Source organism: Notamacropus eugenii, chromosome 5 (genome assembly GCF_028372415.1).
Source record: "Notamacropus eugenii isolate mMacEug1 chromosome 5, mMacEug1.pri_v2, whole genome shotgun sequence".
Taxonomy (NCBI): Eukaryota; Metazoa; Chordata; class Mammalia; order Diprotodontia; family Macropodidae; genus Notamacropus; species Notamacropus eugenii.
The window spans coordinates 276,444,674-276,458,130 of record NC_092876.1 but is presented as its reverse complement, the minus strand read 5'-3'; the positions used below and the strand labels follow the sequence as shown (position 1 = coordinate 276,458,130).

General features: G+C 40.1%; 1 protein-coding gene across 1 annotated transcript in view; it reads left to right on the top strand.

Moving 5' to 3' along the window:
- SORL1 (sortilin related receptor 1) overlaps positions 1 to 13,457 on the top strand; it is a 224,599-nt gene that overhangs the window by 79,238 nt on the left and 131,904 nt on the right. Inside the window, exons 9-11 of the mRNA XM_072612918.1 lie at positions 392 to 584; positions 3,091 to 3,208; positions 3,395 to 3,468. Coding sequence (XP_072469019.1) covers positions 392 to 584; positions 3,091 to 3,208; positions 3,395 to 3,468 — 385 coding nt within the window. The remainder of the gene's footprint in view (positions 1 to 391; positions 585 to 3,090; positions 3,209 to 3,394; positions 3,469 to 13,457) is intronic.

The window sequence follows — 13,457 nt, the reverse complement described above, 5'->3', positions numbered from 1 at the left end:
GGTGCTGACCATAGAAGGGCCAAAATAAAGCAGTCAGTCCTTGCCCTCAAGGAGCTTATGTTATTTTGGGATGGGAACATCCTGTAGGTAGAAAATTAGACCTAAATAGGTACAAAATAACTTCTTCTGGGAACATACTGGCAACAAAGGGACATCAGAATATGTTTCCTATAAGAGGTAGCAAATTACAAATGCAGATCTCTCTGGAATCCAGAGCCAGTGTCCTTTCTGTTATCCCCCTTGCTGAGTCTGTTGTCTCAGAGGTTTCTGCAGAGCTGCTGATGGGGTGAGCATCCTTCAGCTTCCAATACCATAAAATTACTTTGTGTTTCTTAATGCAGGTGAAGTAGGTTTTCCCTTTTCCAACTGTCCTCACTTTCTCTGATTGCAGGTACTTTGCAAATGAACCCTTTGCTGATTTTCACCGAGTGGAAGGGGTCCAAGGGGTTTACATTGCCACCCTGATTAATGGGTCTTTGAGTGAAGAGAACATGAGGTCGGTCATCACCTTTGACAAAGGAGGAACTTGGGAATTCCTTCAGGCTCCAGCCTTCACTGAATATGGAGAAAAAATCGACTGTGAGGTATCAGCTGCTTAATCTTGTTTTCCATGTTCACAAGGAGAAAAGTGACTGACTGCAGTGGTTTGCCTCTTCTCACCTTTAAAAGGGAAAATGCAAATTAGAAAAAAAAATAAGATGATATAATAAAGGAACCCCATTAATATTGCACAGTGTCAGCTTTTATCAGCATTTAATACTGTAGTAATTACAATTTCTTACATAATTTCTTTGACAATTCTCTAGTCACATCCATATGTTAGAATTCTTTCTACAATCTGTCCTGCCTGTGACCCCTATCTGTCCTATTTTCTCAGAAAGATACCAATTAAGTTTTTTTCAAGTTAATTGATGCTTTAGGTTTCTTTTTTTATATCTCTGTCATTTCTCATTATTCTGCTCCTCCCTCATGTTTCCTTGCAACAGAAAAGTAAAAGAAACAGATATATTGCCTATGTCTGACAGCACATGCCTCGTTTTATACCCATACCTGTCCTTTAGACTCCCAGCTGGTCATAGCATTCATCTGAATTCTGCTGTTTTTTCATGTTATTTTTTATTTACATTATTGTGAACATTTTATATATTTTTAATCTGCTTCTGCTTACTTTCAGTTCAAATGAGTCTTGCCAAGTTTCTTTGAATTTCTCATATTTCTCTTCTAGTTCAAAAATATTCCACTACATTCAGTACCACAATTTGATATGCCATTTCCCAAAAGGCATCTACTTTGTTACTTTAATGAAATATTTTGAATATCTTGGTATACATCACCAACTAAGTTTTAGTAGCCAGATTTCCCCTTGGTGACTTTTTTACCACTTCTTTATCTATAAACATTTCACCTCCTCCCTTCCCCCTTTCCCTATAATGTTGGTCTTTGCATTGTGGCCATTGGGGACCCAGAGACTTGTGGGAGTCTCTAGGTCACTCCCTTTGCCCCAGCTGTATGTAAGGATTTGGGGCAGTGGAATGAGCTAGGCAAGAAGGAACAAAAGAAAAATAATTCCATACATGTTTCAAGGAGTCCAATACATGCATTTACATTTGAAAATGTCATTCTGTTCAGAGAGATATAATTTATATTCAAATGCTCATGTTCACACAGCCTCCTCCTAACTTCCTATACCTGGATATGTGGCCCTTTGTAAGTTTCTAGCAAAGACCCTGACCTCCCAAGTCTATACCTTGTTCTTTCCACTTCACCTGGCACCGCATCCTAATCCCTCATTGTGGTGTCTTATAGAACAGAGAGACCTATGATAACTTCAGACAGACCCTTCTGGGTTTTAGGGGTTGGAAGGGACTAAGCCCTGCTTGGGAAAAAACTACTGCTCTTCTTAAAGTTCAGCTAAGGTAAAAGTGCCTCACTTCTGTCCCTAACTTGTCTTGCTTTCCTTCTGACAAATGTATTTACTTAAGAGTTGTAAGGTTGGCTGTTAATCAACTTTTAGTTTCTATTTGTGGTGTCAAATAGTGAAAGCCAGGATGTGTAGGTAGGAACAGTTAAAATCTGATTGCCTTTGGATACAGGAAAGCTATAAATGAATAGACTTCCTTGCAGGTAAAGTAAAAGATGATCCTGGAAAAAAGGAATTTAGTAAATAAATACTTCTTTGAGATCCAGTTCAGGCTGCTCCAGTTTTTATTCCCTAGTGATGAATCTGGCAAGTTAAATAGTCATCGGAGAGGCCTTTTTGAAACAAGAATTTGTGAATCAGGAAATTTTTGCTATGGTTATTACCCACACTGTAAACACATACTGAGTTTTTGTAGCTGGGAATTCTAGGATCTCTCATGAGTCTGTTACCTAGACAGTGATCTTTAGGATTGGGTTATTATTGTGTGTGTGCACTTAGCAAAATGCACTGTTTTGATTTTGCCCTTTTCCCTTTTATGACAATAAAGTCTAACGGCATAAACCCAGGCGATATGGAAGTTTTGAAGAATTTGAAAGTCTCCTATTAAAAGATTGTTTTTTACGCAACATGTTTTAATTTTTAATTCTTTGCAAAATGGGTGCACTTTGTATTTGACTGCATCTCCTCCATTGGTCTGTGGGGTCATTTATCAGTCAGGGCCTTTCTGGCTTGTAGTTCTTAGTTTCCATTTTGTCACTGTCAGAATGACTTAAATCACATTTAAAAACCTGTCTCCACTGACTTGGAAAATAAGGACTATGGGATCATTTCATTTTCCTTTAGTTCCAAGCCACGTGAGAGGTTATCTGAGGCAGAAATGGAGATAAGCTCCTCTCTCTACCTGAGTTGAGGGTGATCCTAACTGCTGTTCTTTGAGCTTCTCTTGGAGAAGTTAGTCCTCCCAGCCACTCCTGGGAAGGAAATGGCCCGCTCTTCTCTTCACCTTAAGGAATGTGCGGTGTATCTGACTTTGAGTCTGATTTCCTTTAAGTGAATTCCTTTCCTTCTCTATCTGGCCATGGTGCCTTTACACAGGGGGCTCAGTCTTCAGTAGGAAATCCAAGCCTTTTATCAGACACTAACAGGTATCTGGAACTTTTGTCTCAAAGCTTTCTCATGGCTGCTCCCTGCACTTGGCCCAGCGCCTTAGTCAGCTGCTGAACTTTCAGCTCCGGAGAATGCCCATCCTTTCCAAGGAGTCAGCTCCTGGACTCATTGTTGCCACTGGTATGTCCATGTATACCTTGGGATGTAAACTGCCTTATCATTTACAAATGGATGCAGACTTTTTTTTATGTGTTCTTCATAAAAGTGATGGTGTTGAGAAGTACAGTGAGTTGCTTGTTGGAGCAGGTGATTGGTTACCATGCATATTCCTAGAATTAAAAAGCATTCTTTTTCTTTCCACTTTAGGTTCAGTTGGAAAGAACATGGCAAGCAAGACCAACGTGTACATCTCTAGCAGTGCTGGAGCCAGATGGAGAGAGGTTAGGACCTTCCCCTTATTCCAGCCTTTGTGTGGGAGGATGAACTATATATTTGGATTCCTAAAACATTCCGGGCAGTTCAGTGTAAAAAATGTTGAAGATAGAGTGATGTGCCTATGAGATAAAGTGTGTAAACCATTTAGCATTGTTCCTGCAGGGAATACTAGGATTGAGTTAGAAAGACCTGCTGTTACTAAGAGCCCATGTTTACATAAGTGCTTTAAGGTTTGCAAAGCTTTTTACACCCATTATTTCATTTTATCTTCACAAACGATCCTGGGAGGTATAGGTGCTGTTATTTCCGTTTTATAGATGAGGAAACTGATGCGTAGAAAGTAGGGTAATTTGCCCAGTCACATGGTTACTTATTATATGAGGTAAGATTTGAGCCCAGGTCTTCTGACTCCAGGTCTACTACTCTCCCTAGTCACTGTGCTGATTGGCTTATACAATGGAGAAGATGTTAATAATGTAGAATAAACTGTATGTGGATTTTTAAAAAATAGGATCTTATTGTAAAACATTTACCAACATACCACTGGTGGAGTCATAAGATTAGAGACTATAGAATTGAAAAGGATCTTTTTGTAGTTGTTCAGTCATTTTTCAGTTGTGTCAGACTCTTCTTGACTTGGAGTTTTCTTGGCAAAAATATTGTAGTGGTTTGCCATTTCCTTCTCCTGTTTATTTTATAGATGAGAAAACTGAGGCAAGTGGGGTTAAGTGATTTGCCCAGGGTAACACAACTACTAGTAAGTGTCTGAGACCAGATTTGAACACAGAAAGATTGAGTCTTCATGACACTAGGCCTGGTACTCTATCCACTACACCATCTAGCCATCCTTGGGGAAGGCCTTAGATAACATCTAATCTTAGAGTTCTTAACCTTTATTTTATGCACACAAACACAGGATGCTCTAATATATGATAGATTCCATCATGACTGCATTAGCACAGTTCAAAACGAAAGGGCTTTTATGTACTTCTTGTCAATCACTTTGCATTCTAGTCTTTTTTTTTATTCCAGTAAATTTGATAGAATATAAGTTCCTTCAGGATAGGGGCTCCCAGAGACTGGCATTGCATAAATGTGTGTCAAGTGAAGAAATCCTTTTGATTGTGAGGTTCTATAAGACCAGTATCACCCCCAGCACCAAACAGTGGTCTTCGGGTAGCCAGTACTAAATAAGTATTAGAAATTGAAGTTTAAACATCTCCAAGTATGTAAAAATTATTTTGCCAGCTTACCCAATTTTTATTGTGACTTAAGAATGCCATAGGGAAAACACATCTGATTTCCTGGAGCCCCCTGTAGCTATAATTTAGTGAACAACAAGAGCAAACTTTTTGTATATCACCTCATTTGATTCTCACTTTGGTATCGATTGTGAGACAAGGGAGATTCTGGCACAGATGCTGTGCCTGCATCAAAGAAGGCACTGTGCTCTGTGAGCAAAGCAGAATCGCAGTAGCACAAAGGAAACAGGAGATGTGCAAATCTGGAGACGTCTCCATTCCAAATATTCATACAGGCTGTTTGTGCCCAGCCTGGGGTTGAGGCTTCCGTGCTCATATTGGTCTGATCAGCCACAGACCAACACACTGTCCCTTGACCCCATCATGATATCATCAGAACTCTTTGAGGACGAAGGGCAAGCAATGAATGAATGATTGATTCTCACTATCTTCCCTGATGTGGACATTGAAAGTATTACCTGGATTTTACAAATATGAAAACTGATGGTCAGAGAGGTTAAGTCAACTTGCCGTTTGTAACTGGGCTAGAGTGTCAGAGGCATGATTTGAACCCAGGTCTTCTTGACCCAGTAGTCCAGCCCTTTGTCTGCTAGACTATGTACAACTCAGTATGTCAAGTAACAAAAACTATGTATTAAGCATTTTTCATAGGCTTTGGTTAGGACTGTGTGGGACACAGAAGAACTAATTTCTGATTTCTGCCCTTAAGCAGCTGACAATCTAACTGGGGAGGTAAAGTCTAGCACACAGGACTGGATTATAGGATTCCAGATTTAGATCTGGAAGGGACCATAAAGGTTATATAATCCATCTCTCTCCTTTACAGATAAAGAAACTTAGGCCTGGTGAAATTAAGAGACTCAATGAAGGTCACACAGGTAGAAAGTGAAAAAGGCAATGTTTGAATTCAAGTATTCTCACTTTAGAGTCCTAGATTCTTCCCATTGCACTAAAATAATAATTTAAATTTTATAATGACCATAAATATATTAATCTGTAAAATTAATAGCAATAGGTCATAATTTTATAATTCTTAAAGCACTTAATAATAGTTGACATTTCTAAAATGCCTACTGTGTGCCAGGCACTGAGCATTTAGTAAATATTATCTTAGGTGATAACCCTAGGAGGTGTTGTTTAGTCACTTCAGTCGTGTCTGACTCTTTGTGACTTCATTTTGGGGTTTTCTGGCAAAGATACTGGAGCGTTTGCCTTATTCTTCTCCAACTCATTTAACAGATGAGAAACTGAGGCAAATGGGGATAAAATAACTTGCCCAGGGTTACACAGCTAGTAAGTGTCTGAGGCCAGATTTGAACTCAGGCAGATGACACTTCCTGCTTCCAATCCCACTGCTCTATCCACTGTACTGTACAGGTGCTCTAGGAGATAGGTGCTATGGTTATGCCTGTTTTACAGTTTACGTAACTGAGACAAATAGAAGTTAAGTGATTTGCCCAAGATCACACAGCTAGTGAGTATCTGAGGCTGGATTTGAGCTCAAGGCTTCCTTATTCCAAGCTTAGTTCTCTATGCATTGTCCCACAAGCTGAATAACTTGGCATATGTTTGCCCCTTACAACAACCTTTTGATAGGTACCATTTTACAAATCAGGGAACAGTGAGGCTAAGGATTGACCTAGGGCCACTCAGCCAGCACTTTTCCCAACAAGTACACTGTGAAGTAGATAGTCATCTGATCCAGAGCAATCTGATCCAGTCTTCTTATTGAACACATTGGGAAACTGAGGTCTAGGGTCACATAGATGGAGTGGGGCTCCAACAGAGTTGAGCTCAGTGCTCTTTTCACTGAAGCATATTCCCTCTCTCAAGAGTTTTACCTCCCAGAGCCTCAGTTTCCTCATTTGTAAAATGTTTTCTCACCAGTTGTAAATTTGTAATTCTGTGGTCATTCAGTGAAAATTTGTGTGGTCTAGACACTGCGTGCCCCTGTAAAGAATTCAGAGGAGGGTGATCAGCCAGGGCTGGAACAGTGAAAGAGGCACATGCATGTACCCACAGCACAACTGAATCAGGAACACTTGACAGATCTGTGGGTCGGCCTTGCCCAGACCCCCAGGGATGATTCAGCAGCTGCTTTCTCTTTCCTGGTGTTATGTGTTCCTTTTGAAATTGGGTGTTCTCTCCTCTGGCCAGGCTTGTGGTTTGCTTGTATGTTCTGATGTTGGTGTAATCTGGTATTTGGACATCTGCAAGCAATTTCCTCTTGTGAAGAAAGAGGTATCTTTCCCCTCCCAGCAAAGTGGTGTGGTCTGGTGAATTCTGGGGTAGCTACAAGTGTCTCGCTTCATGCTGTTTCGATTTGTGCCCTTAAGTCGCCATTGCACGAAGGAACTTTATTCATAGATGCAGAGAGCCTGGAGCCCTGGGGGATGGGGAGCAAAAGTATGAGATTGAACTTGTTTGAGAGGAAGGCTGAGGGAGTGCAGCCTTTTCTTCCAAGGTGGTTGAGCACAATGGAGAGGCAAGAAGATGGATAGATTTATTAAGAGAGGCATTGTGATCAGTCAGCAGGCATTTGTGAATGGCCTAGTATATGGCAGGCTATATACCAGAGACAGACAGTCCCTACCTCCCTTACATGAAAGAATGGATTAAAAAGATTTCAGTAAGTACTTACTATATACAAAGCACTATGCTAAGTGCAGGGATACTAATAGAAGAGCAAGGCAATCCCTAATCTTAAGGAGCTCACGTTCTAATTGGGATGTATATACATCATCCATAAAAGGTTTCAGTTGCAAGTCAGATGGGAAGGTTCTATGATCCTTAGGTTGCAGAGGCAAAACAGGTGCTAATGCCTCTCCTTTCATGTCATTTCCATTGATAAAATCTCATCAGTTTCTGATGTTGAACCCTTTGGTAGTGTCAGGAACTTTGGTGGCAAAAACTTTCTTTTCTGGGTCTTCAGTAGCTGTGGCTGCAGCACCTACAGGAGCAGTGGCCTTGTTGAGCCATTTGAAGGGTTGTTTCTCAGGATGATGGCTTTGGCCACTGGGCTGCAAATGTTGTCGTTCCCAAGACTCTTAGATTCTGGGTCCTGAGCTGCTCCATTAGAGTTGGTTAGCCGTTTTTCCACAACAGCTGTTTCCCTCCCTGATGGTTGTGAGGGCTTGGTTGGAAGCAGGACTGGTAGTCTGAGAGGGCTGCCACTTCTAGGCTTCCATCCCTCTGCTTTTTTTTCAGACAAATGAAAATCTCACGCTTTAGGTCCCCCATCTACAACAGCCCTCTGCTATCTGTGTCCATAAATAAAATCCCTTTGTTCAGTGGCTACCCATCTTCCTGCTGGTGGCATTTGGTCAGCATTTGTTGCTGGTAGTGATGAGGATGGCTGGGCCCCTTCCCTTACAATGATTTCTCACTTCAGTAATGACCATGGGGCTGAGCTGAAAGTGGGTCTGGTGGTTTGGGGGACATTTCTGTTCCCAAGGTCCAGAATTAGTTAGTTGGTAGTTCGTGGTAATGCCTAGCCTTTCTCCCCTGGATGATGGCTATGATGACTGTGCTGTAATAACCTTCTCTGGGTTTTAGTTGACTCACCAGTGAAATTGGAATGAAATACCTTATTTGCCTGAAAGTAGAATGGTGAATAGAAAGGGAATAGTGGGGAAGGGGTATGTGTGTGAGAACTGGGCCAGATAATCTCTTCCAGCTCTGTGGACCATGATTATAGGAAATGTGTTCTTATGACTTAGTTAGAAAGAGAAAAAGTAAAATATAATATATTCCATCTTACTTGTTGTAGGAGGAAAGGAAGTGGTGGTAGAAGTAATAACAATGATAGTTAGCACTTGTATCATGAGAGATAGATGGGGCTGTTATTATCCCCATTTTATAGATGAGGAAACTGAAATGAGCAGAAGTTCAGTGACTCACCCCAGGGTTCCACAGCTCATTAGCATGGGAGGCTGGATTTGAACTCAAGTCTTCCTGATTCCTGACGCAGCTCTCCATCCACTGCATCACCTAGCTGCCTAGTTTTAACATGGAGGTATTTGCTTCATGAGTAAGGCCCTCAAAACAAGAACTCCAGGAGGGATGAAAGAGTCATCTTCATCTTCATCAGGAAGCATTGTCCCATATAGCAATTCGTGATGTGAATGTTAGTATTCACATTTTTCAGATGAGAAAATGGAGGGTCATAGTAGTTTATTGACACATAACTAACTGTGCAGTGGTAGAACCAGGCCTTCTGACTCTAAGTCTAGTGCTTGTCTTCTTGTATTGTGTCATGGTGTACGGTGTCTGTCTAAATATGGTGAAACAGAGAAGAAAACAGTACAGTTGCTGGTCTTGAGCAAAACTTCACCATCTAAGTGGGTCAACCCTGAAACAGATCACGTACTGGCAAACAGACCTGGACTTTCAAGCAAATAAGTAGATAACATTAGTGTTGTGTTTATGGCCCAAGTGGGAGGAATGAGAATTGTGTGTTGAGATGAGTTGGATCCACTAGGAATTGGAGAAGCCTTCAAGGAAGAGATTGGCTTTCCAGACCTGTTTTATTAAAAGAAAGATTGAGAACAGATTGTCAGTAACCAACTGAAGTGATGAAAGAGTATATTAATACAAGAATGATAGCTTTAGTCCCATTTGATTACCTTTAACCATGAAGTCTGCCAAGAATTTATTAAGGACTTACTCTGCGCTAGACTGAAGGGATGGGATACAGCTACAAAGGATGAGCTAATGAGGAGACAAAAAATGTATAGAAAAATATGTAGATCATAAATAGAAAATTAATGTGTGTATATACATATATATATACACACACACACACACACTCACACACACACATATACACACAGGCACACACAAAATAATTAAATAGGGTGTTGTTTGTGGGTAGGATAATAGCATTTATGGTAATCTAGGAAGTTTTCATGCTTCAGACTGTTCCCAAGTTGCAACTTAAAGGAAGAGAGGACCCTGTGAGATGGAGGTAAGGAAGGGATACATTGAATGGCCTCTGCGAAGCCACGAAGATAGGAGTTGGATGGAGAAGAACAGAGAGAAGACCAGTTTGACAAGACTGTAGAGTGCAGTTAAAGTAATTTGGCAAAAATCACATAACCAGAAAGTTGCAGACTCAGGCCTCCCCTTCTAATTCCACAGTGATTCTATGTCCAGTGATTCTAGAAATGTAGGTAGGTAGGGGCCAGGTTGTGTAGGGCTTTAAAAGCAAAGCAGAGGAACATATATTTTATCCTGCAGTTGATAGGAAACCACTGGGGTTGAGTAGGGAAATCACATGGCTAGATTTCTTAATGAAAATTACTTTGGCAGTAGTGTGTAGGTTAGACTGCAGTGGTGATGGACTTGAGGCAGGGAGACCAATTAGGGGGTTGTTGAAAAAACCAGCCAGAGGTGATGAGAACCTGAACTAAAGTGATAGCTTTGAGTGAGGGAAAGAATCAGATGTGAGAGAAGATGTGAAGGGAGAATCGGCAAGCTCTGCCAACTTACTGGATGTGTGGAGTGAGGGAGGGGGAGTCCACATTGAGGTTATGAACCTCAGACCCTGACAGGATCATGGGGTTGGGTTTTTTCTTTTTAAGAAATAAGGAGAAAAAAAGAAATAAGGAAGTTTGGAAATGGGGAGAATATTAGGGAAAAAATATTGAAATCATTTTTAATATATTCAGTATAAGATATTTCTGGGACATTCAGTTTGAAAACCCCAGTAGGCCCAATAGGTGATACAGGACAGAGACTCAGGGGAGACACTGGGGCTGGATATATAGACCTGGGAATTATCAGCATAGAGATGATAGTTAAATCCATGAGAGGTGATGAGATCATTGTTGTGGTTTGTCCTTGAAAAGTACTGTGACATCAGGAAGATGACGCCATGACTTGTAAGTGAATTGTATTTAGGTGAGGGAGAGTTGTACAAAGTCACCAGTCTCACTTTCTCCTTCAGAATCATCTGGGTTCAGTGGTGAGATATTGATCAGGATGACTGGAGATGGCCTCTGATGAGATTACCTAAAGGGGCACTGTAGAGGGAGTAGAGAAGAGGGCCTAGAGCAGAACCTTGTGGAAGACCCACAGCTAGGAATCATGATGTGGATGTAATAGAAATAGGGTCAGATGCAGAATTAGAAGGGGAGGCCTGAGTCTGCAGCTTTCTGGTTGTGTGATTTTTGCCAAATTACTTTAAGAACTTCAGTGACTTAGTCTACAAAATGGGGATAAAAGTACTTGTGTTTGCTACATCACAGGTTATGAGTGGGGAAAAGCACTTTCTATATCTTATGGTGCTCTATAAATGTGAGTTTATTATTATTATTGTTAACTGGCACACAGAATTTCAGATGGTGATATGTATGTGTGAGGTAAACAGGAAGAGAGAATGTGATTGCCCAGATGGATATTCCTTCACCCTTTATTCTCTGGGAGTTCCTTCTAGTTGTCCCTACTCTAGGGGCTTTGTGGCAGAAAATCCAGGGGTCCCAGTGTCCTCTTCATCCTTTCTTCCTCATTCTCTTAGGCTCTCTTCTTACTTTATAAATTCCTCACCTCTTTTTCCTTCTTACTTCCTTCTCACAGAACTGTGGTTTTCACCATATGTATAATAAGGCTTATTTGATTTAATTCAGCATTAATCATTGCCTACTTTGTATTGAGATCTAAAGATGAAATGAAGTCCTTGATCTTGAACTCATGTTTTACTGAGGGTTACAGAGTATACCCATCCTGTGTGACTCTTGTCCATATCCTTGAATAAATGATGACTTAAATGCAAAGGTGGGAAAAAATGAGACTGGGGAGAAATATGTGGGAAAACATTGTTGAGGAAGAAGGAATAATGGGAGAAGCCAGCAAGTTGTAGATTATCTAGAAGCCTATATGCCTCTATATCCTGAACATTTCTTGAAGAAAAGACTCTGTAGGTGCTGAACATGGGGAGCACCAAAAAATATTTTAAAGAATGAAATTGATTATATTGTAATAGACAGGAAAAGGATTGTTATTGATGTTAGTTATCCCCAAATCAGCAATTTGTATGTGGTCAGACTGTTGACTCTTTAGAGCTAATAACAGTATTAGTGAATAATAATAATAATTATAATAATTAGAAAAATATGTATAATTAAAACAATTTAACCCTGAACTATTTAAACAGTTGGAAATCAGAAATGGAAAATGGACAACAAATGACATTAAAAGGGGTTGTCATAATTTTATACTCAAGTATAACCAATGTAAATTAATTACCACCACAAGAAGACTGAAATATCTCAGAAAGTGCCTTAGTTGGCAAATATCTGATTTATTTGTCAAATGGAGATAGATGGCTGCTAAAGACAATTCTTGGGTTAGAATATAAACTAGTTTGCAAAATCTTATGAAGAAAGATGATGGATGATTACGAGAAATATCTCATAAAGAAGAGAGAAGCAGTGGAGGGTAAAACCAGTTTAAAGAAAATTGGGCAAGAAAACCAACAAAGTCATTCTGAGGACAATTAAGGATGAAAATGAAAGGAGAATTGCAAGCAGAAGAAAGATGCAAAAGATTAGCAAAAGTCCTAACAAACTTCTCTCCATCATGGACAGTGGAACCATCAACCTTGACTGCAACATCACACGGTGCCAGATGGAGCTATAGAGGGAGTTAAAATGACGCTAATGAGAACAAATATAAGAAAAGAAGGCAGATTGGCCAAGTATTCACCGAGGAAATCTATGCTGGCAGTGGTACAAGTTCAAGGACATTAATGTGTCTGAAGAAGGGGAAGATACTAAAGAAATGAAAAAGTACTGGGCTTTATTAATGTCAGTAGAAAGAAACCAAGGGAGCATTGATAACTACTGAGTACATGGAGGTGCTGACTTCTCCACCCCCATAGAATCTGTATGAAAGTCATGCATACATGAGTTTAAGGAATTTTCAGTAACGGTTAGGGAACAAAGAAGCTTGAACAAACAATATTCGAAACAAGTCATGTTTTATTATTTCACAATTAACTGAAAGATGTAGAGAACATAAGATTTCATTGTGCTTATGTTGTCCCCCAATGTGGTGGAACAAAATGCTGCCTTATAGGTTGTTTTTACTGTATATCCTTTTTCCATACATCAAAATCAGTGAAAATTCCTTGGATTATATAACATAAACGATCCTGTCCAATGACCCTCTGATTATAAACATCAGGTGACGTATAAAACAGGGAAAGGGGATGCTTGCCAAGATGCTCACCACTGTAATGAAGGTGATGCAATGGGGGGATCCAGACTGAAAAGTAATTTTCTGGATGGTGAGGTCCTTCAGATGTTATAAATAATACTGTGTTTATTTCATTGAGACTTAGAACGTTGCATAGTCTATTGGAAGAATTTCATAATTACCCCAAAGAGCATGGTATGACATCTGCACAAGAAACCTAAATGTGTAGAAGTAAGTCAAAAATCATTTAAGTACCTACTACGTGTCAAGCATTGTCCTAAGTCCTGGGTTTGCAAATAAAGGCAGCAATGCAATTTCTGCTTTCAAGGAATTCATAGTCTTATGAGAGAACATGTAAATAAATTACACACACACACACACACACACACACACACACACACACACACACACACACACACGAGATATATACAGGATAAATTAAAGATAGGCTCCAAGGAAGGGCATTAAGCCTGAGGAGGTTGTCTTGTAGAAGGTGAGACTTGAAGGAAACCAGGGAATTGAGGAGGCAGAAATGA